Source organism: Aythya ferina (assembly GCF_964211825.1).
Source record: "Aythya ferina genome assembly, chromosome: 8".
NCBI classification, from domain to species: Eukaryota; Metazoa; Chordata; class Aves; order Anseriformes; family Anatidae; genus Aythya; species Aythya ferina.
The window spans coordinates 7,065,004-7,088,198 of NC_140304.1; the positions used below are offsets into that span (position 1 = coordinate 7,065,004).

The window sequence follows — 23,195 nt, forward strand, 5'->3', positions numbered from 1 at the left end:
GTACACAGAGTGCTGTGTGCGTGCTGCTGGGACGAGCTGTGTCAGAGCATTAAGTGTAAACACAGCTGTGCAAGGCTACCAACAGCTGTTCCTTGCATCCAAGTGGAGCCGAAACCCCGCTCTAACCACCAGCTGAGCGGGTAAGAGCCCGCGGCAGGGGCCGAAAGCCAACAGAGGGACCCTACAAGCAGAGCCCAAGCGCCCAGCTCCCCGGGCTGTGTAGCTCGGGCCCCAGCCCGGCCGAGCTCCCGCTCGGGGCCGCGGGAGGGCGGTGCCGGGGGCGGCCGGAGCGGGGCGGGTGGGCCGGAGGGAGGCGCCGGCTGCCATGTAAGCGGCCGCCAGGGGCTGAGGCGGGCGGGGAGCGGAGCCGAGCCCCGTCCCCGTCCCGTCCCGTCCCGCCGGGGCATGGGCGCGGAGCGGGGCGGGCGGCGCGGCGCGGAGCTGCCGCGGGGCGCTGAGCGCCCGTGGGGGCGGCCGGCGGGGGGGCCCCGTCCCGCGTCCTTCGCCATGCTGGTGAAGAAGAAGAAGTTCAAGTTCCGCGTGGAGCTGGAGCTGGACGAGCTCTCCTCCGTGCCCTTCGTCAACGGCATCCTCTTCTGCAAGGTGCGGCTGCTGGACGGCGGCAGCTTCAGCGGGGAGTCCTCCCGGTAGGTGCCCCTGCCCCGGCTCCCCCGGCGGGGCCCCGCTGGCGGCCGGGGCGGGCTGGGGCCTCGCTGCGCTTCGGTTTGGGGATCCCTGCGTGGAGAAGTAACCGAGCACATTGTGGAAAAGCGCTGTCTGCGTTCCTGTACGTGTTCAGAGCTTTATGCTGTACCGACCCGGTGTTTAACGCTGCAGTGCAAACCTAGGTGTCCTTTCTTCTTCTTCACGCCCCAGCAGCCCGGCTGTCAGCTGCAGCGGCCGCACCTGCTGGGTGTGACGGCCCAGTGCCTGCCAGGGGCTTCGTGTGCAGGTGTCGGGCAGGGAAGGGTGTGCTGTGCTGCACGGGGCTCTGCTGCGGGGAGAGGACGCTGCACGGCTTATTGTGGTACTCTAATGTTGTTACTAGAAGGACTTACTGAAATATGCCTCATGGAATGCCGGGAGCAGACAGAAATTAGTAACAAATCTATGCCTATTCGGTTATTTTGTTATTAAAATAGATGCTGCTATTACAGAGCTCACTGAAGAATCTGCTTTTGATTTTGCAAATGAAATTAAAGAGAATAAAGAGCACCAAAACAGAACTGAAAACTCCTTATTTAACCATCCTAATATACTTGCATGTACAGTCAAACATTAATCTTTTCTCTGTATGGTTGGAGGGTCTTCAACTCCGTTCTCATTTCATGTCTATTTTCCTTCTCATTTTTCTTCCAAGCAACTTCATCATGGGTAACAGATGATGACAGGCATGAGTTCAGGCACTGATGTGCCATTACTGTTCTAATGCAGCCCTTACTGCTTTGGAGTCACTTTCACAGGCTGACGTGTATTTGCTGGGTAGTCTCTTTCAAAGAAGTTGATTTTAGATTAGCTGATGTGAGCAATGTGTATGATATGTGTCCCTAGGAAGTGTCAGTGGAAGCATGACAGCACAGTTCTGCTGCTGCTGAAATACTATCCTGGACTCGGGCTTTACCATCCTTCTATTTTTCTTGGGGTATGGTTTCAAAATAAGAACAGCAGAGAAACTTGCTGGTGTATCAAAATCCCTGTGAGTGTAACTGGTCTATTCCTGCTGGACTGAAAAGCGTTGAGGTATGTTTATAGAAAGGTATAGCATTCCTCTGCAGTGATCCTTCAATGCCAGTTTAGGGAGTGCCTTTGCTCTTGGCTTAAGAATTAACAGATGGATTTTCACAGTGGTGATTCAGCAATGGTCTGAATAAATAAGGATGAAATTAAGTTAACAAATGTGGCATCATTTCAAAACTTGTCAGTTACAAACTTTTTTTTTTTTTTTTTTTAAATTGCCGTCATCTTCTGCATGCGTTTATTCTAGTGTGAACTGGTGGTCATTTTCTGAAAGTAGAGCTCTTTGAAGTGTCATAAAAAGCTTGAAAAACTTGATTGTATTTCAGAACATATACAATACTTTAAGATGGGTATGTATAATAAATGAAAAAACTGACCATGTCTCCTTAATAGCTTTATCTTTGTTACTGATCAAGGTCTAGTATACTATAGCTTTTAAGGGAGAAGTTACTGTTCTCCAGTTAGTACTGATAAAAACATCAGGGCAGAAGTTACACCCGTGAATATTTTGAACAGAAAAGAACAGTGTTCTAAGATACAGACTTGGAGGAATACTGTGCATATTCCTTAAGGCTAGTACAATGCAGACAAATGTACTGGAATCATAGGCTGTCTGTAATTGACCTAAATAGACTGAAGAAATAATTGATAAGCCTCCTAGGGTAGGTAACTGCTCATAGGCTGAATTATTTCACCACCAGCAAAAGAGAAGATGTTGGTATGAGGAACTCAAAGGTTTTAGGAAAGTAAACCATCTTATTTCTTAAGAGGGTGCTTTCAACACTGTACTGTACACATTTAGGCTACACTGGTTGTAAGCCTGATAGTTACATTTTTTGCTTGAATTTCCCTACCACCACCCCCTGGCATGTAATACAAGCAATGGATTTTTGTGTTCTTACGCTTGCAGTCTTCAGTTTGGTCATGTTCCACTTGCCTCTCAGTTCTGCTTGCTGGTATTTTAGACTGCTGATGCTTCTCTCTTCATTCTGTTACAATACAGCATTCAACACAACCAAAACTAAGAAGCTGATTATGATCTGTATCTGTGTGACAAGCATAATTGATAGAGATGAGGGGGGAGGGGGGCTGAGAACTAGCTTTTTTCATCAAAACATTTTATTCTGCAGCAAATTCCAGGGAAGTTTGCATACAACAAGCTTTTGAGTTCTGAGAGGCACTCACAGAGCTCTTGCATTACTTGCATGAATATGTTCTTATTCCTAACAGATACTGAAAAGAATAAGTAACTTTGTTCTGTAGAATTTGATTTATCTTCCAGATAATAGGTGTTTCTTATTTCTAGTGATGCTTACCTGCTTCCTTCTCAACTGACTAAAACTACATTTGCTTTTTTGACTCTGGTAAGCACATCTTCTGCCTCACTGGACTCTTCAAATTGCTTTCTAGTCATCATTTCCCTTCTTGCTGCTATTGCGTTTGAAAGGGAGAACTTCTCCTGATAGTAAGACAGCTTAAACAGTTTTCTGTTCTTAAATAAAAGTAGTTGTTAGTATGACCTACCTGTTACATGGAACTGCTGTCCCTCCCACTCTCATCTTCCTGCACTATGTATGATTTCTGTTTGCAGTCCTCAGACTTGGTAGTGGGCAGTGGTACTTCTAATAGTTCTGCAGCTGCAACCTGATTTGACAATAGAGAAAACAGAACAAAGTTTTCAATAGCTGTAAGGCAAGAAAATGGTAGGAAAAAAAAATCCTGCCTAGCAGTTTTGTAGTTGCTCTTTTACATGGATTTTCAGGAATATGAAAAGTTTGTCTCGGTTGCAAACAGGCTGCTAGTGAGAAGCTTTCAGGCCATCACTCTCTGTCAGGGGAGATAAGGTAAGAAGAGACCTTATGGGGAAAAAGGTAAGAAGAAGTAGTTCTGTACACAAATTACAGGATACTTTTTTAAGTGTATTTTTTTCACATCTGTTAATGAATGAAGAGGTACAATAAAATGGGTTTAGATGATTTAGAGAACGTGCTTGAGGAAGGTTGCATGATGTGAAAGGACTGGCATGGATATGCCAGACAGAGCTGAAGGAGCAGCAAACAAGGCTGAAACATTAATGTCAGAGTTCACTGGGAGAGGGAGAAGAATAACGATATGGAAACAAGAGGGATGAAAAAATCAAGTTCCTGAAAGAGAAGGGCAGGAATTCAAAGTAGTATTACAAAGAAAATAAAATCAGATTTGAGGAGGGATGTCTCTGGTCCATAGTAGCACAGAATAAAATGTTTGTATTGATTACATTTTGCATGGAATTAATTGGTTAATACAGATGGAAATGGATCATCCCTGTGAGACAACTTACTGTGAATACTGGTAAGAGATACAGCACCAGCTAACTTCTCAGGAAAAGGTTCCTGGAAACGGGTTTATGACAGACATCTATTAAAAGTGCTTGTTTATTAAAAAAAGCAAAACATGTCCCTTGGTTTATGCAGGAGAATTTTTTCCCCAGCACAGGACACAGAGTACATTTTGCTGTGTTATGTTGCTGTCGTAAACTTGCTATTTGCAAGCACTATAATGCTTGATTGCCTTTGTATTTCAAGGACTATTTCTGTTACTTAGTGGAATAAATTAGGATGGAGGGGACTGCTAGAGATCGTGTGGTCCAACAGGACTAAGCTCAGATCAGGAATCTCAGCGTTGTCCAGTTGACTTCATGCGACCTGCAAGAATGGAGATAAGTTTTTGTAACCAACCTGCACCTTGGGCTCACCACTCTTACTGCCCCTTGTCCTTTCTCTGCTCCCCACTGAGAAACGTCTTGCTTCATCTTCTCTCTAACTCAGTAGGGATGGCTGAAGACAGCAATTAAATCGGTTTCCATCTTTTCTTGAGATTGTAAAAATCCAGTTCTCCCAGTTTATCCTCCAGCTTCAGCCCTGTTGCTCTGACTCCAGATCCTCATCTCACACCCCCAGGACTTGCCTCAGTTTATCATGTCTTTCACTCGAGGATCCCAAACTGGATTCAGTGCTACAGATAAAGCTTTGCAAATGTTCAGCAGACGGAACAGTCACTTCCTTTGAACTGCTGGCTACAGTCTCACTAGTACAGCTGGCCCTTCACTTCACCAGTTCTCTTAGGTCTCTGCATTTGCTTGTAACCAGCAGTTTTTCATAAGTAAAAATTAGCCGAGAGCAGCTCTGCTTTGATGTCACGGTCAGTGTATACACATTTTATAGGGAATACCTAATGTGAAATACTGCTAGTTAAATCTTTAACCTGGTTACTGTGAGTAAAAACGTGAAAAAGAAAGTGGTTAGTTTTGCTTGCAATAACAGCAAAATAACTGGAGAGTAGTGCACTGTAAACAAGTGGAGCTCTTCCTGCAGAGCTCACTGTTCGCTGATTTGCTTCGTGCTGAAATTTGTGAAACAGTAAGGAAACGTTGAAGCTCTGTTTGTAAATGACTGGTTTTGTTTGTTTTTGCAGTGCTTAGGAAAAAATGTTTGTGTTGGAGAGAATGCATCTTGTATGACTCAGGCATGGAGGAAACAGAATACTAAAGTAAATCTGTTTTCCTGAATATAGGAAATAAATTGGATTTGGAATGTGCATGGGCAGCACGTAGTCAACACTTGTTATGTATTAGATGCGTAGAATGCATTTGAATAAAATTGGTCCTGGCGTAGTTGTGATAGATCTTTTTCATTTCCTTTATAATACCTCTGTGATTTCCATATTTGTCTGTTTGCATTTGCTTTTACTTCCATTATCAAATTAATGGAAAAGCTTTTAGTTTAATTTGAAAGTAAAGGATTTCTCTGTTGCATGATCTTGTTTACATTTTTGTGTATACAGTAGAGACATTAAACGAAAAATCATGAGTAAACCCCATTGTGTGACACCACAGCTGCATGGATCTAAACCAAACAAGAAGAGAGAACTGTACAGTAATTTTTTTGAAGGATCTTAACCATATGATGTTTTGCTTGAAAGTTGGCTAATTAGAAACAGACATTTGATTGCTCCAGGAGTCAGCTGCATAGGTATCTCCATTTTTTCCTCAACAGTGAGACTTCACTAATTCGAAATAGAAGTGAATTAGGGGGAAGATCGTGCAAGCAGGATGTCAGCATTCCTCTTTTGCATGCGAAGCCACTGTGTGTTCCTTTATACAAGTGAGAGCTGTATCCAACAATACCTTCCTAATGCTGGAGGTAGCCTAGGAGAGAGCAAGTCTTACAGTAACATACCTGAACCACCGAGGGCACTGGAAGTGTGGCTGATAAAACTGTTAAGATTACAGACTAATGCCTTCTTCATTCCTGCCTCAGAAAAATGGGATGACCTTCTGTAAGTGCTTCGGCATTCTGCAGAAGAAACGTGTGTTTATATATATTTTCTAGACGTGCATATATACAAATATGATATTATTTACATTTTAAAAGACCTACATCAAAACAGGAAACTTTCTATGTGTAAATGATAACCCAGTCTGGGAGGATATATCCGAAAAGACTGGGTGAGGAACTCGTGGCATGCCTATGTCCTTGGACCTGTAAATGACTAAGCTTAGTATGCATGCCGAAGTTGACTATCAAGGCCCTGAAAGACCACCAGTAGAAACAGATGTGCATAGGTCAGGGATATTTACATACTTTAACAAGGTCTGGGAAATAGCGTGGCTTCTTGGAAATCAAATGAATGTGTTTTGATTGCATATAACCCTTGTAGCTTGAACAATTTGACATGCATACTAGGTGGCGTGATCCTCTGTGTGTCCAGCGCTGCAATTAAAGAATGTTTGCCTTCTAAAACTCCAAATTGAGTCTTGGAGATTTTCTTTGACTGACTTTTATGGTAACATGAGCACTATCAGGAATCAAGCTGATCAAGTCCATATATATATATATAGACCTTGTTAGTGAGCCTCTGTCCTGCCCAGCTAGAGAGGGGAGTGGAACAAGGCCATTGGTGCTGCCTGTGTCTGGGATTTGTGGCTGGCTGTGTATCTGTGGTGTTTTCGTGTACGTACTGGGAACACGTCTTCAGTCTCACTGCTGGTGGGACCTGGGATGTGGAGCTGCAGCAGCCTTGATCCAGCGTAATATATTTTCTCCTGAAAGAAGCAAGCAAAACTTGGGTAGTATTGGAAAAAGTTGCACTAATTCAGAGAGAACTCTTCTAAAGGCATTTTATTCACTATACTTTAGCCTGTCAATGTCCAGTCTCAAAAAATTTTTGAAAGTCTAAAGCAAACATTTGCACAAAATCACCAGCTTTAAAAAATAGTAATAATAAGTAAAAATAATATCCCTATTTACCTTGTGGACTGAAAAAGATATTTTTTCAAAGTATTTAGAGTGAGGGTTTAGATAACTTACATTTTGTACAAAAGCTGTAAGATGTCTAAGCAACCCTTCCATTCCTTAATATAAAGAAGACTACCTACTTGGTTCTGAAAGTATTTTTTGAAAGTTTCATATAAAATTTGCCTAATATATAGACTGAATGGCACCTTGAAACTAAAAACAAATGCCCCCAATTTTTTTATTCCCTTGGTGACCAATAATTCTAAAGTAATTGTGCTAGAAAAATAATCCGTTTAACACGATCATCTGCATATGGCTAAATGTTATAACTAGCTGTCTAGAATAATTAAAATAAAAACTTGAATAAACAAGTTTCTAATTAATGGAACATGATATTTTCCTAAATGTCCTAAAGAGTTTTAGCTTATTTATTTCTAAGCCTTTCCTCCTTAAGCTTTTCCATTTGGCAAAAAGGAATTTTTCACATGACACTTAAGGTCTTTAGAAGTGATTTATTTTTGCATTTGTGGCTATTTGCTGAAACAAGCTGTTATTCAGATCCTTTATCCATGTGGGAATGAACAAACAATATGGTGATCATAAATGTTTCTTAAAAAATAAAAAAGCCCTAATCTTTAACAAGTGATAGGCTGAGATGATGATTGGATTAGGAATTGTTGCTTCTTTGATGTTGGTTGCTGTGTTGAGCTTTCTCTTTTGTGGATGAGAAGAGAAAATAGAAGACTTCTGTTCATTATTCTAAATGGGAATTGTGTACAGCACATAAAATACATAGGGGAAAGACCTTGTCTACAGCTGAAAACAGGCATTTGAAATTTAGTCAAGGTGAAAATGACCCTCTGAAGAGAAAAACAGTTAGTTAAACTGATGGTTAGCTTAAACTATACTTTAGAATCAATTTATCTTATAATATCTGTCTATTTTGCGTTCTTCTTGGCTAGGTCTTACTAACAGTGTTTGTTCTTAAACTACAGCCTAGTACATATTTGAATGCGTCTTAGTAACCAAGATGCATTTTGATTCATAAAACAACTGCTTTTGCTTTGCATGTGGTAAAGTGACTAAGAGGCTCATAGGAAACTGACTCATAACGGAAAGCTTTCTCCAGCCTGCCCCATAACATAGGCACGGTTGCCAAGAAGTTATGTCGGTTCATTTCCATAGTAACCAATCAATAAAACTATTTATTTTCTAAAGGCCTTGCACAGGAACTAAGATTCTCAGAAATGTAGATGATAATGTTCTGAATATTTTACTGATTTCCTTTCAGCATAAAGGGATTAACTTGTTGGTGCTTTTATTCACACAAAAAATACCTTTATTCAAATGTGACAATTTTTCTCATTGTTTAATTAAATAAGAACAATTCACTTTTTTGTTGTTGTTTCTGCACATTGTAGATATTTCAAATATCTTGGAATGACACTGATGACCATGTCCTTACTTGTATGATGAGCAGATACTAGGGGAAGTCATTTTCTGACCTTTCTGGGTGACAGTGAGAGACTCAGCAGAAGTCTGCATTTCTTCTATTTACAAAAAAGACACTTGATTTTTCTCTCCAGATATTATTGGATGCATAGTAATGTATAACTGCAGGTTCCCTGTGGCCACAGCTGACATGCCTTGATCTGAGACTAGAGGTAGAATGGAGGAAGAAGTGAGGTCAAAGGATTGGCAAGAGTTCTTGCAAGCTCAATACAAGTTTGTACAACTGCATGTCTTACAGTATTAAATAGATATTTCTGCTAGGATTTACTTTCAGGAATTCTTTGAGGTGCAGCACAACTGACAGCTACAAAAATCACTTATTTTAAGGAACACAGTTTTCAGTTATGCTCTTAATGTAGAGGTTTTTAAATACAGTGTTGTGCTTAATCCAAGATTCTTACTCTGTGATGAAACAAAACAAAATCTGATTCTGGGATTTTGTGTCTGTGCATTTGTTTCCGTGGGGGTGGAATACTACCAGTGTGCCAAAATATCATGTTTTTTGTAAAAGAAGTCTTGACAAACCATATTACTTAATTCACCTGCATTCAAGTTCACCTTCCCACGCAGTCTTTTTAGCCTAATGAATTCCCAAAAGTTTGGCTAATTACCATCAGGGTTAAGGACATGACCACGTCTATTGTCTTTTACTATCAGTGGAGGCCTGTTGCTTCTAGTGCTTGCATGAGGACATTAGTATTGTTTCACATGAGTACATTTCTAGAATGTACTGATAGTACTGTTCACAGAAGGACTGGAGTACTACAATGAATTTAGTGACTTAATATCTCTTCTCTATTTGAAGTAAAATATTGTAGCTAGGCAGCTCAAGAAAAAAGGCATTTCACCTTTTTCCCTGCTTATAGTACAACTGCTTTGTACAACCAGGACAGATATGGTGGTATTTTTAAGAGACAAAGGCCTTTAATTTTTTTTAATGTTTAGGACAAGATCAAAATATTACTCAGAAAAAAATAGCTTCAAGAAAAATAGCAATAAATTCTAGAGATTTCATTTGTAAATTACTTTGAGTAAGGCTGGACCACTGTGATCGGCAGAAAAGCAGATCATTCTCAGGAGTTGTGTTGTCTGGAGAGCACAGTGCATGAAACCTAAATATGCACATCCCAGATACCCACACATGTGCACAGCTGTATCCTGCCTGACAGTGGACATCTAGCTGGCTGTTTGCTTTACCTGAGAGATGAGCAACTGTCACCAAAGTGCTACGATAGCAATTAAACCTTTCTAAGTGTAACGAATGTTAACAATTATCATACATCCCTTAAAGGTTGTATTTGACTTGGCTCCTTCTTGCTTGAGCCTGTTTCCTATAGAGGATGTAGTAGCTATGTGTAATTTGCCTTTTTTTGAATTCTGCTTCTATTCTGGATTTAAATAACTCATATACTGGCAGGTTGGCTTTTTCTTCTCCCATAGCACAGGGAAGGTTACAAGAGGAAACAATGGAAAAAAGGTAGATTGTGGTATGTAGAACGTGTTCCTCTTAGGTCACATGCTAGAACGTGACTCAGTGTTGCATCATTTGAATCCGTTAGTCTGTTGTGGTAATTAAACTGACTCATTTTAGACAGGGTAGTTTGTTCCTACCTTAGCAAGTCATTGTGGATGTGAGCGCTGCAGCTGGCAGCGTCCCCAGCACAGCACAGAGGAGCCGTGTGATTCACTGTTTCTCCATAGGTGATAAACTCTGACTCCAGCCTATGGGGAACCAAAGAATTCTTCTGTGCTAAAGATGTCAGACTGGGTCTTCAATAATCAAGTGCTGTAGGATGTTAACATAAAACACAGGAATATGTGCATTAGAAAAAAAAAAAAAAAAAGTAAAAAAAGGACAGATTTGCTTTAATATGTGAAGACTGTACTTGAATGACTAGAGTGGTAGAAGAAATTATCAGAGATTCTCCACACTCCCAAGGTCTGTGTTTAGAAACATAGGACGAGAAAAGAACTTTTTGATCACTGAGGCAGGTTCCCCAGAATCACAGTCCTTACATCATGTAATTGGCAAACTGGCCAACCTTTTCTTTACATACTGTAGATGACTTTGCTTCTATTTCTGTTATTGGAAAGCTGTTCTAGAAATGTCCTCTCTGGTTTGAGACCTTGTAATTTTCAGTTTTAAATGTGTTTGATTATGCCTTATTTTGGCCCCAGCCACTTCTCATTTAGCTTAAAAAGTTAGCTGGTGCTTACTGTGTTTGAATCACTTACCATATTTTTTTTCTTTTTTTTTTATTTATTTTTTTTTCCTGATAAGATAGAGAAGTTTTCTAGCTATTCTCCCTGCATGTGTTTATTTTGGAGTCTATTTGTTCTCAACTGGAGTTACCCTAATAGAAAAATGTGTGCCACTTGAGGCTTATATAATAACATTAATATAGCTGAAAGCATCCAGTGATTGCTTTTTTCTTAGCTAAGTCATTTTGCTGGCTTGTAATTCTCTTATGATGAACAAAGTCATTCAGATATTAGTCATCTTACTTTGCTCTCAAAAGACAAATACCCAGAATGTAGTTGAAATTATTCTATGCCTTGAGTGCATGACTTTGTATCTGATTATTGTACATCATCTCCTCTGAACTGATGCAGGCCTCAAATTTATCTAGTTCTGCCTGTATTGAAATGTGATTTTACCAAGATGGTATCCCTGAGCACATTCCAAAACTCAGCAGCTTGTAAGAGAGTGCCTGGGAGCTAATGTTCAGGAAGAAAGACTTCACACTCTCTGGAGGCAAAATGGAGAAATGACAATCTCAGTCATTTGCAAAAACACATGGCTGTTCTTTTTTTTTCCCCCTCTAGGTTTAATACTGTGTTCAGGTTATGAAGCAGTTAATAGTCTTGCTACAGAAAGAGAAGAGTGAAGGATGGCTATTCAGGCTTTGAATCAGACTTTGCTTGAAGTGGCCACTTCACAAACAGAAGTGATTGTTTTTAAGCTATCCTATTGCATTTTATGGTCCTGAGTGCATATACAACTGGTATTAAGTTTATCTTCCCTATTTACAGGGAGGTAGTACAGGCAAACTGTGTCCGCTGGAAGAAAAAGTTCCTATTTATGTGTAAAATCAGTGCCAGTGCCACAACAGGAATTCTGGATACTTGCATCTGCAGGGTGTCTGTACGGAAGGTAAGTAGCATTTTTTTCCCTCTTTCACTCTTTCATCACTTGTTTTGATTGTATTTTCAGTCAGATGATGAATTTCATAAAATCCATTTTAGATGCAACCATGTCAGGTATTCTAAAAACATTTACATAGGAATCCTATTTATTACATTATCCTGACTAATTGACGAGTTTTTACATTCTTATTGAAAAGAAGTTATTCCAGCAGGACAGGTAGGGAATCACTCATCGACCTTCATAAAGTTAGCCCTTGATAGGTACTGCTGGTATGCACGAGTAAACTTAGAAGCCTTGAACTGTGCTAAGTATCAGAATTTTGTATGAAGCACTTCCTGCCCCTGGGGCTAGACTTTACAGGAGGCAAATGCTGGCCTGGAATCAGGCACTCGCCTTTCCCCGGTCCCCTCTTTCTACAAGATAACAGTCTCCTGCTGGCCTGCACTGATTAATATGAAGTTCAAAATGACCACGGTATAACCTAGCAAATGTGTGCTGAGCTATTTTAAAATGAAGATTATTATTTGCTTTTCTTTTTAAAAAAAAAAAAAAAAAAAGTTGCTATCTTTAATGGATGGCTTGCATAATTACTAGTATGTTTGTTTGTTTTTTTCCCCTAGGAGTTAAAAGGAGGAAAGGCATATGCAAAGGTAAATTTAATGTATTTACGCCCTTTTAAACTAATTGCAGAATAGTACTGCTGTAACACCCATGATTTCGTTAGGTACATTATAGTGACACAGTGTTGTATGTGCTTTTGATCATGGTGTTTAGTAAGTTTAATATTATTATACAATATTCTACCCCTGGAATGTTTTTTTCTTTCAATTTAATGTACAGAAAGGGTTGATGAAAGTAAATCCTTTTGCATATATTTACTTTTAAAAATACATTTTTTTTTCCTGACTTGAGACTGTAATTCATAACTGAAGATAGAGCTATGCAGAATTTGATGCTCTGCATTTCTTTTCTGCTTTTTGTCTTGGGCCTCTTCCTTCAATGGGCATCATCTTACATTTGAGAGAAGCTAGTGTTGAGTGGCACTCAACACTGTGCATGTAACAAGTGCCTGCATTTAGTACTGATTACTACTAACTTGTCATTTTCTCTTAACAGCTGGGCTTTGCAGATCTAAATCTAGCAGAGTTTGCTGGATCAGGAAATACCACTCGTCGCTGTTTACTAGAAGGTTATGATACCAAAAATACAAGACAGGATAACTCCATTCTCAAGGTAATTTTTCTTTTCTCATACTTAAACTAATAAAGCAGAAAACAAGTGTTATGATTAAACATTTAATGAGATTTAAAACTATTAAAACATATTTTGTATTTAAAATGTATAAACATCTTATTATTAATTATTATTATGTAATTATTAATTACATATTAAAAACATATTTCAGCACGTATGTAATGAACCTCTTTCTAGAGGGAAAATATTTAAAGGTGCAAATATTGGCTTTGCTTTCAGAGAATCATTAAAATCCATATAGTCAACAACAGAGTTTGTCCTATTCTTGGATATAGAGCCGGATAGCTGTAAAACAAAAGTGTCCAAAAGGTATTTCTTCTCTTACAGGAACTGAGAAAGGGAACAATGATGTATAGTAAAAAAGTAAATACAGTCATATAAACGTAGCAATTATATCTTTAAGAATGGGCAAATTCCTGTGCAGCTCTCCTGCAAGTAACTCTCTTAATTGGTTTATTTATGTATAAGCCAGCTTTATCACCTCCATGAATCCTGGAATGTGTAACAGTTGTTAAGAACTGTTGAAAGAAACCCATCCCACTGTTCTCCCTCATTAGTCCAATGAGATTAAAAAATGAAGTAAGCTGCATTTCATAAAACTGAAATTAATTACAGAATGTTGCAAGCAAATTAAAAAATTAAAAATTGTCCTGCTAAAACACTAGGATGAATTCCTCATACCATTGAGTATACTGTCTAAGCATTTATTTTCTGGTTTCTTTAAGATAGTTATTGACTTTGTTCAGAAAACTTAAAACTAATGGCTTTGTCCCAGCCAACAAGCCTTCTCAATGCATTATTGTCCTATGGTATTATTTACATTTTGTGGGTTTATTCTATCTCTGATGTTTGCATGCACATTTAATGTGTGCTAAACACTATTATCAAGCAAAGAACACACATCAGCATCCACCGTTTCAAACCAAATTCTGTTTGCTCATGAATCTTTTGGTTTCAAGGGAAAAATAAGAGACAGGAAATCTATCTAGCTATCAATAATTTTAGGATTCTTCTTGATCTGCAAATCTTTTAGAGAATCCTTTAAGTGCATTAATGTTAGTCTACATGCTCTTTTTTTTTTTTGCAAGTGTTTGCATGTGTGCTAAGAACAAGAAGCATTTTTTGCAGAAGTGTTTATTTGCATATATGATGCTTTTTTACTTTACTTAAATGTAAGATTTGGGGCAAATCTAACTTAGTGACATGACCATGTATCACAGATTAATTCAATTTTTTTTTTCCGTGTTTTGTTTTCTTGATGTGTAGGTTTTGATCAACATGCAGCTAATGTCTGGAGACCCATGTTTTAAAATGTAAGTTTATAAAAAGCGGTTGGATAGTATTTTGGTCATGCATAAGTGCCTCAGTCCATGTTCAGAATTACAATTCCATTTTGCATACATGAATATCTCCAATCTGACAACAGTATTTTATAAAAAAGGATAGTAGCTGAATAATGGCTAACATGGCAAAAATACTAGAATTCTCACAGTTCCCCTTGCAGTTAAATACTCAGTAGGTGTTCAAATAAAGAAACGCTTATGGGAAGTCACTCATACAGCAACCCTACATGAACATAGCCATGACCAAGTTATCCTGACCAATAGGAAATGAAGGACTCTACATGGCCTCTGTATTGTAAGAGATGTTTTACAAGAACCTGAAAGCCATTCATTCTAAGGACAGAATTGGAAAAATATATAGAATGCTTTCATGAATGCAGTGTCAAAAAATTCCTCAATACTTGCTAAGATACTTACTGCCATTGCTTTTCCCTAACTTAGGAAGTTGATAATCTTCCGTCTCTTAAAACTGGTAAGCTGTCTTGATGTGCTTTTCAGTTTAATGCCAGTCTTTTCTAATTTCATATAACAGTAGATGGCAATTGTGTCAATAACAGGTTTAAAACAACTTGGTTGTATTTTACTTGTCACAGATGTTTGGGGGATGGGTTAATGAAATAATTCCTTCAAAATAAATTTGATCTTTTAAGTCCTACTTTAACTCGAATTTTTCTTCAGTTCTTTTCATTGACTGCTATGTTGTTATACTGAAACTAGGAGATGGAATCAAAATGGAATCAATTAAGTTGTGGAACTTCTCGCTACTACGTTTCATGAATACTAAAACTCTAAGTTCAAGAAAGAACTAAGAGAAATTCCTGAATGAAAAATTGTGAGCTATTAAATATAAAATATCACACATGGCTCAGAAAATACCTAAACTACAGATGAGATGTTGGAAGAATAATAAGGAGGTGAATTACTTAATAGGATGTGCCCCCTATTCTCTCAGTACCTGTTTGCTGCTGACAGAAACAGGATGTTTCAGTTATGAACAGTTCTGAGACAACATGCTTGTTTTCTTACTAGCACTTTCAAAAACAATCTAAGACAGTTTGAAGTATTATATATAACATGAAAAGATCAGCTTAAGGAAAAGAAAAGCAATCTGGAAAAAATTGCTAGCGTCACCCTTACATCAGTTTGATCTTTTTCAGCAGGTTCTCAACTTTAATATATACTTCCAAACCTTATACTGGATCAAAAATACCTACTAAAGAAATGGTTAGTGCTTACTAACTCTGTACAGACACACTTTTACTTCAGCAGGACTTAGTTTTTGTTCAAAATACTCTTATAAACTGAATTTGAACTCATCTTTTATTTATTAGATAAATACAGGCAATCAGTGTCCCTCTGAATAATAAAACACAGTGGGATACCAGTCTCATACAGCTATATTACGTAGCAATAAGTATATACTAAAATCTTAAGTTAAAAAAAAAAAGCTGCAGCTCCAAGAAAAGCAGCACTGAACTCCCAACTTATTTTGAGGCAGAAATATGAAGTAATGTCTCAGCAGTTTTGAGATGTATCCTGGCATAATTAGGACAACTGAAAACTTTTCTATACCAACTACAGACTTCACATTACTGCTGTGGCTGTATCCTTACCACTGTTTCTGAAGGGATCTGAGAATGTGGCCTGCACCAGTAATGCTCAGATGATTCACTGTAGGAACTCTGTGATATCCGCTTGCACCACAAAGGTGTCTTTCCCCTCTTCTTCTAACCTTTTAAAAAGAAGAGTAGAACAGTGTGAAATCTTGTCCTGTGCTCACTGAACAACTAGTAAGATGGTACTATCTCGATATGTTTGAGCAGGCAAAGGTTTTCTGTTTTGCTGGTTATTGAGTACCTCCTCATTTACTTTGAGTGAGACCTATTAACAAGTATCTCACTCATACACATAAACAAGTTTCTCAAAGCCAATTAACTAATAATTGGTCTTGTATGCTCATGAAACAATGAATTTCTGTGCAGGTACTCATACAGTTGAACTTAGTAACTAAATAGTTTTCTGCAACCCCAGGATAAACTCTGATTGAAATTATTCAGTCTTGGCATTTTCTTCCAAACTGATGATATAACCATTTCCCAGAGCACAAACTTTCAACACAAACAGAACAAATAATTTATCCAACACAGATGTTCTTTGTAGGAGGAAAAATAAGCCTTAAAACAGTTGCACGATCTGGAAGCAGCTACATATTTTATGAAGCAGTCAAGAAGGCTTGCCATTTGATCTGGGGTGACATCCCTTCAAGCATTCAATTCTTGCTTTCAAAAGTATATTAGGCTTTTAAGTCACACAAGCTTTTTATTTCCAGAAGTGCTTTTTCTGTCTTTCTCTCTTAATTTCAAACTTAGCATAAGAGGAGACATACTACTGTATAGAAAGACAGCAGCTAATTTATGGAATATCCAATGTAAAAATGTCAACAAATATCTATTTGTATGCAGAGCAAGAGTCTGGATCTCAAGGTCAAAATAACAAAGCATTAAAAAAACACAGGCAATGTCTTGAAATGCATTTTAGTTGTATTTGGCTGCTTGCAAGTGTGGGTTACTTTTCCCAAAACACAAACTTGAAAGCCTTATTCTTTTTAATAAAATACCTCTTTGGGTGTTGGTATAAATTGAAGCAAGCACTTAAGCTGTATGAAAAGCTTTTTAGTAGTGATCCAAATTTAAATTATGTGGTATGTGATTTTTTTTTTTTCTTTTTAATTCACTGGAGGTGGAAGTTAGAGGGGAACATGTGGAGATAGTAACAGAGGCCCCTCTGCTAGGAGGGGAGGGCTGTCAGCCCAGAGACTGCTTGTATACTGCAACAGGGATGGATCAGCCAGGAGTACATCACAGTGCACAAGCCAAGTAGGAGAACTGTAGTTGTATGTTTGGTTGCTTTTTTTTTTTAATTTACCATCTTGTCATGTATTCCGTAAAGTATTGAGGTACATACATTCTTTACACATAAATGATCCTGCAATTCACACTTGGAAAAAAAAAAAAAAAAAAAAACAACTTCAAAATTAACACATCACTACCAGTTATCAAAAGGCTTATCAATAAAATAAAAACTCTTCCACAGACCCCCAGAAGCCTGAAGGACTGAGCAGAGGGATTCTATAAAATGTCATGAAGCTCAATAGCTAAAGCTTTTTTTTTTAAAGGTGGCTAGAAGGCACGTTCTCAGAAAAAGGCTATGAGATGACTAACTTGAAGCACAGTACAAATTACATCTATTTACTTGAAAAAAAATATGCTGATCAGTTTGGAGGAATCAGCAAAACCAGAGCAAATTCTAACCACCTTTTTCTCTTACAGGCCTCCTTCCACAGCAACGTCTATAGCAATTGCTGGAGAATCAGAATCTTTGCATGAAGACAGGAAAGGCAGAGAAAACTTACTAGTACATCTGGGTATCGGAGGTATAAAATAATGTTCTTAACTTCTCAATTCTTTTTTAACTGGCTTCATAGCTTCAAGGAGACTTCTCATCTTAAATACTTCTCATCTTAAAGGGATGTTGTCAGTTGTCTCACAAAGGGACCTTCTTTGGTTTATTTGCTCAGATACCCTCTCTTAAATAACAGCAGTAGAATCCCTCTTTTTTTACTTCTGTAACAGTTTATTTAACAGAAAGAGAGAAAATAGGCTTGATGGCCTGTCTTCTTTTTAATATTTAAAATCATGTATTTTCTGTGTGACACGTTTCTTGATTTGCTTTGGATTTGTGTTTCAACAGTACGTTTAATTTGGCCCTTGATTTTCAATTTATGAATCAGGTCTTTAGGGATACACCTATCCCCAAATTTTGAACAGTGAAAGCTCTATCCTTTTTTAAAAATTGAAGTTGTTTATCTGAAATTATGTATGTAAACAATATGAAAAAATGATTACTATGAAAATACTGTATTATGGGTTGATTTTTTTAAAAACAAGTTTGAGGCCCATATACAGATTATTAATTTCCACCCTAAACACAGCTTAATTCATCTTAACCACAGTTGTTTTATGTACTTTCTATTAGAAAACACTTCACATGCTATTCTGTTATGAAAAGCATGGCAGTCTCTTCAGTGTCCCCAGTACAGACAAATCTAGAACTGTACTTAGACAATAGTTTAACTCAACGCTACTCTCAATTTTATTGGGGCAGAACCACATTCCTACATTCCTAATGGATTTTTCTTTTAAGAGAATGAATATTCCTTAACATGCACAGTATTTTTGAGCAGTTGCATCTTTGTCGAGGTTCATAGAAAAACAGTGTGAAATCACTAAATCCCTCTGGGAAATCTGACATTGGAGTCTACTCAAGACTATGGGCAAAGTGATAATAAGGTTGGCTTTAGGACCTTTCTGACTTGCATGTTTTGCAGATCTTTCATCAAAGAGTGCCTCAGTCCCAGACGAACTTGGTGCATGCGGACATTCCAGAACATCAAGCTATGCAAGTCAGCAGTCAAAACTGTCAGGTAGCTGTTACCCATTTCTTTATGAATTGTTGCATTATATTAGCTTCCATGCTTTTAGACTGTAGACAATAACTATACCTCTATGTTTAAAAAAAAAAAAAGGTGTGAACTTGAAACCTTTTCCTAGGAGTTTCAGGTATGGGAAGGGTTGGGGGGAAAAGTAACATTTTCTCCTCTTAAAAGAATGATGGTACATAATCTGTTCAAATGTGAGGCAAACTTTTCTTTGAGTTTTGCTGAGTTTCCTTTGAGTTTTACTTTTACATGTATGAAAATAAATGGAGACTCAGCTCTGAAAGTTTAAGAGGAAGTAATGACACCAAGTTATTGTGATTGTTAGGAAACTAAGTTATTCAGAAGAAAAAGAAAACAGCACATGCTAGAATACAAAAACCAAAATGGATCATCTACTCGGTATACGCATATATACTCAGAAGGCTTTTGAAGTTCCTTGTCAAGAAGACAAAACACCAATTCTGCTTTGTAAAAGACTGTTGATGACCATGGCTGTCAGCAGCATACCTTATCTAGCTCTCCTGTGTTCTCCCAACAGGCTACAGCACATCTCACTCTAGGTCATCTAGTATGTCTGAACTGTGCCACAGGAGAAACACCTCAGAGGGCAGTACCTCAACAGGAATTGGAAGTATTCTAGGGCCCTGTGAAGAGATGGATCCAAAAGTAACTGAAACCAACATTGATACATCTATTAAAGATGCATCATCAGAAAAACTTTGCAGGTATGCTCGACTTGAAAGCCTTACCTAGCAGAAGCAAAACAGAATTTACTATATCACTTCTAAGACCTCTAAATATATTTCTTTTTGCAGACATCCTGTAAAACAAGACTCTGTGGAGTCACAGCTGAAGAGGGTTGATGCTACCAGAGTTGATGCTGATGATGTAGTTGAAAAAATACTCCAGAGTCAAGACTTCAGTTTAGACTCAAGTGCAGAAGGTATGGAGAGAAATAAGGAAGCTTAGGGAAAGTTGATGCACATTAAAGGCCTTAAGAAAACTGACTCTCTTCATAGTCCCTGTTGCTTGTAATTGTAAGACTGTGCATATGCTTGATCCTGTTTCGCAGAAGTTGAAAGGACCCTTGTTGCATGACTCCAGTAACTTCCCCAGTCAATTGTTTTTCTCAAAAAGATAACAGCAGGGACAAACCTACAGGGAAGTTAGGTTCTCCAACCTCTAACCTGCAAAGGATCAGTTACCAAATTGGTAGATTTAAAATGTCAGTTTTAGAAATTACGCTAACAAATGAATTGTCTTGCTTTCTAGAGGAAGGCTTAAGATTATTTGTGGGCCCTGGTGGAAGCACTTCTTTTGGAAGCCATCATCTACCTAACAGGTATGTAGCCTGAATGACTAATCAGTGACTAACACTAAACAGAAATGTATCTTCCACAGCAATTATTCTGTATCTACATTCATGATCTTTTCATCTTTCTATTCTTTATCATTCAAATGGCACCAAAAGAACTAGATTGTCAGGCTGTAAACCAGAACACAAAGGTTTGTTCTAAAATCAAACTGATATGCCAGCTGAAAACGCTGTAACTTTTGGAGGTCGTGAAGTCTTAGTTCCAAAGTTCTCAGTTAGGAGTAATGTTTCAAATTTAACTTCTTTAACTTCTATTTTAATTGCAACTCATCTGATTTCTTTTAAACGTTTTCAGAGTTGGATCTGGAGCATATGAGCAGGTGGTGATAAAACGCTAGACAAGAATGACTTGAACAGAAGCGGAGAACGTGGAACTCTGGCATTGATACTTTTCTTCAAGTTCACTCTCTTGCAAGAGCTGTGAAAGCAAAGATGAACTCAGTGTGAACTTCTTTTGGAAAAGTAATGGAATGCCTCGTGCTCATATAGCTAAACATTGCCTTGATACCATAGAAGATAAAGCTTTGTATACGTTGTGAAAGCACTTGGACAGGTTTTGAAAGCTGTATTTGATGTTAGTGAAATACTTTTCAAGTTATTCCCTAACTTTTTAGAAACATGTTTAATTTTCGTATTTCACAGCAGAGCTCACATGGGGTCACGTGCTCCACATCTTCTTTTCTAAAGAAGTTCCAGGAAGCCTTAAACAGATCTGAAGAAACCAATTAGCCTCAATTTTCACTGTACCTGTCATTGAAGTCTTAAAGAAGCTAACTTCTTCTATCCAGTCAAAAGTTAGTATCAGGTGAAGGTTATGGCTTCCACAGAACAAGCCAAATATATTTTCATCATAACCAAAACCTTCTCATAAGGTTGCATTAGTGGAGGTGAAATGTACATGCATTAAAAAAGACTCAATAGATCTAAACCAGCCCATAATAGGTTGTGTTACTTGAAGTCTAGAGGCTTACATACATCAAATAAGATGGTTTTGTACAAGTAACAAAAGAAGCAGGATACCACATGAAAATGTGGCACAGTAGTGTATTATCAAGAAAGCTGGCTGTGTCCCTGAGGATTGCTAACTCTGGAGTTCAAATGCTTCTTCCAACAGAAACTTGCTTCAGTAATGCACAAGCCCTAAGATTCAGAGGGATGGTACTGTTTACAAACCTTATCAATAGTTTACTACCACTTTGAACTTTTTATTGTAGCTTAACTCTTCCCAGTTAGTGTTCTGCTTGCGTTTTGAAGGTGCCTTGAAGGATAGGGGAGGTACAGGGATATTAAAATATTTACTAAACAACTTAAGCTTTAAAATTAGGTAAACATCTAAACTGCTACCAGTATAACTTATTAAGAGAAGCACTTTATTGTAGACATATTCTGCACTCTGAAAAGGAATTAACGTGCAACAGATTTGTCTTTTGATGTTGAACACTTACTCCTTCGCTATCTGTCCACTGTTACGTTGAGGTCAATGTACTGTATTTAAATTTGCACAAATAGCCATCTGCCTGCCAGACAGAAAAGATGAAAGATCTCTTAAAATTTTCACTGAGAATTATGAAAGAATCCATCTTTCAAGTAATGTGCTAGGTGACACGTTTCGAATTTAGGCTTGGATCTGCTGTATTTTTAACTGCAAATTGCATGTGACCTGTATTTTGTTACACTTGATTGTATTGTTAATCAGTAAGGCTTAGATTAAATACAAATAAAAATTGCATGGCCATTGTAGAAAGCTTTAAATTCTTCCCAAATTGATGTTTGACATTCTTTTACTGAAGTATAAGTAAGCCTTATTTGTTTTCCATAAATCCAGAGTAGTTATTAAACTCTTATTTGTTAAGGAAATTATTTCTTAAAGAAATTTCTTAAGGAAATTTCAGAGTTTGAAGCATGAGTAGTGTCACTAAGTATGAATTGTTCCTCAGTTACGGTACTTCAACACTTATTTCCTACTGTAAATCATAATCTCTAAGCATTTTAATGGGTAAAAAGAATTAATGCAAAGATTCTATTTTAGCTGCTGTTAATAGAAATGTGGTATTATCTATCCATTTCTTCACAGGAATTTTAAACAGAAAACAAATAACTATTAGTATAGTATCTGTCAGAGCATAAGTTTCCTTTTATATACCTACTTTGTACAAAAAATATCCTACTGCAAGCCAAAAGATGCATGAAGTTTGAATTATGTTGCTTTCAGTACTCCTGGACACTGCTAGACTTTTTGACCAATCTGTTAAAACCAGTAGTAGTTAGATGGTAGTTTACTTAAGTTTACTAGGAAAAATAGGCATAGTAAGAAGAAATGTAAAAAAGTGTTGTACAGCTGCTTACGTAATTCTTAAGGAAATTTCCATAGCCTAGATTTGTATTCTGTGTTAAAAGACACAGGTAACTGCCATAGATTAGGTATTTTGTTTACTAGAAACTGCTGTTTCTTGACCGAGAAGATCTTTTAAGTAGGAAAGAAGTTTACATGGAAATCAAGCTTTAAATAAAGCTGTGTTGTACCATTTTATTGTTCACACTTCAAGCTAAAACTCTTTATGTAGTGATTCTGTAATTGTGCATATTTTAAGTGGAACATAACCTTCATACTTGGATATTTTTTGTAAACTGTGTTGTAAGAATATTGAACACGTTGTGAACTGTTTGGGATATGTTTTTAAACTGTATTTAATGTAAATGTTTCAGACACAATAAACTCATGTTGCAAGGAAAATGTGCTATTTACACATGGTTATTGTTTAAACTGGAAGGAAAAAAATGAAAATAACGCTGTGCACCACTGTTTCAAACACATACATAGTATATCAAGACCCAATCATTATTGTAGTACGGGAAACAATTTTAAACAAAAAAAAACTAGATACAAAGCACCAGAACTACCCGTGCTATCCCTCAACACTATAGATGCTATCACTGAACACATGGGTGCATTTTATGGACCTTCTGACATGAGCTAACAACACAGAGGGAAAGATTAACATGGAAGAAAAATGACTTTATAAAATTCTTTCTAATGTAAGTAGTTCTGCCT

General features: G+C 37.7%; 1 protein-coding gene across 1 annotated transcript; it reads left to right on the forward strand.

The window, feature by feature from the left end:
• The first annotated feature begins 346 nt into the window (after nucleotides 1-346).
• EEIG2 (EEIG family member 2) lies at nucleotides 347-22,877 on the forward strand. Its single transcript, XM_084526853.1, has 11 exons — nucleotides 347-647; nucleotides 11,559-11,679; nucleotides 12,294-12,323; nucleotides 12,790-12,906; nucleotides 14,194-14,240; nucleotides 17,600-17,703; nucleotides 18,658-18,753; nucleotides 19,307-19,493; nucleotides 19,584-19,711; nucleotides 20,041-20,110; nucleotides 20,439-22,877. Exons 1-11 carry the CDS (start codon nucleotides 406-408, stop codon nucleotides 20,479-20,481), a joined length of 1,185 nt encoding a protein of 394 aa, XP_084382979.1. The 5' UTR covers nucleotides 347-405; the 3' UTR covers nucleotides 20,482-22,877.
• Nucleotides 22,878-23,195: the final 318 nt, after the last annotated feature.

Bases quoted from the DNA above. Each gene is read 5' to 3' on its own strand.
- EEIG2 (XM_084526853.1), top strand. From the start codon at position 406: ATGGGCGCGGAGCGGGGCGGGCGGCGCGGCGCGGAGCTGCCGCGGGGC. The intron at 11,680-12,293 runs GTAAGTAGCATT...TTTTTCCCCTAG, and splicing joins GCAGGGTGTCTGTACGGAAG to GAGTTAAAAGGAGGAAAGGC. The intron at 18,754-19,306 runs GTAGCTGTTACC...TTCTCCCAACAG, and splicing joins TCAGCAGTCAAAACTGTCAG to GCTACAGCACATCTCACTCT.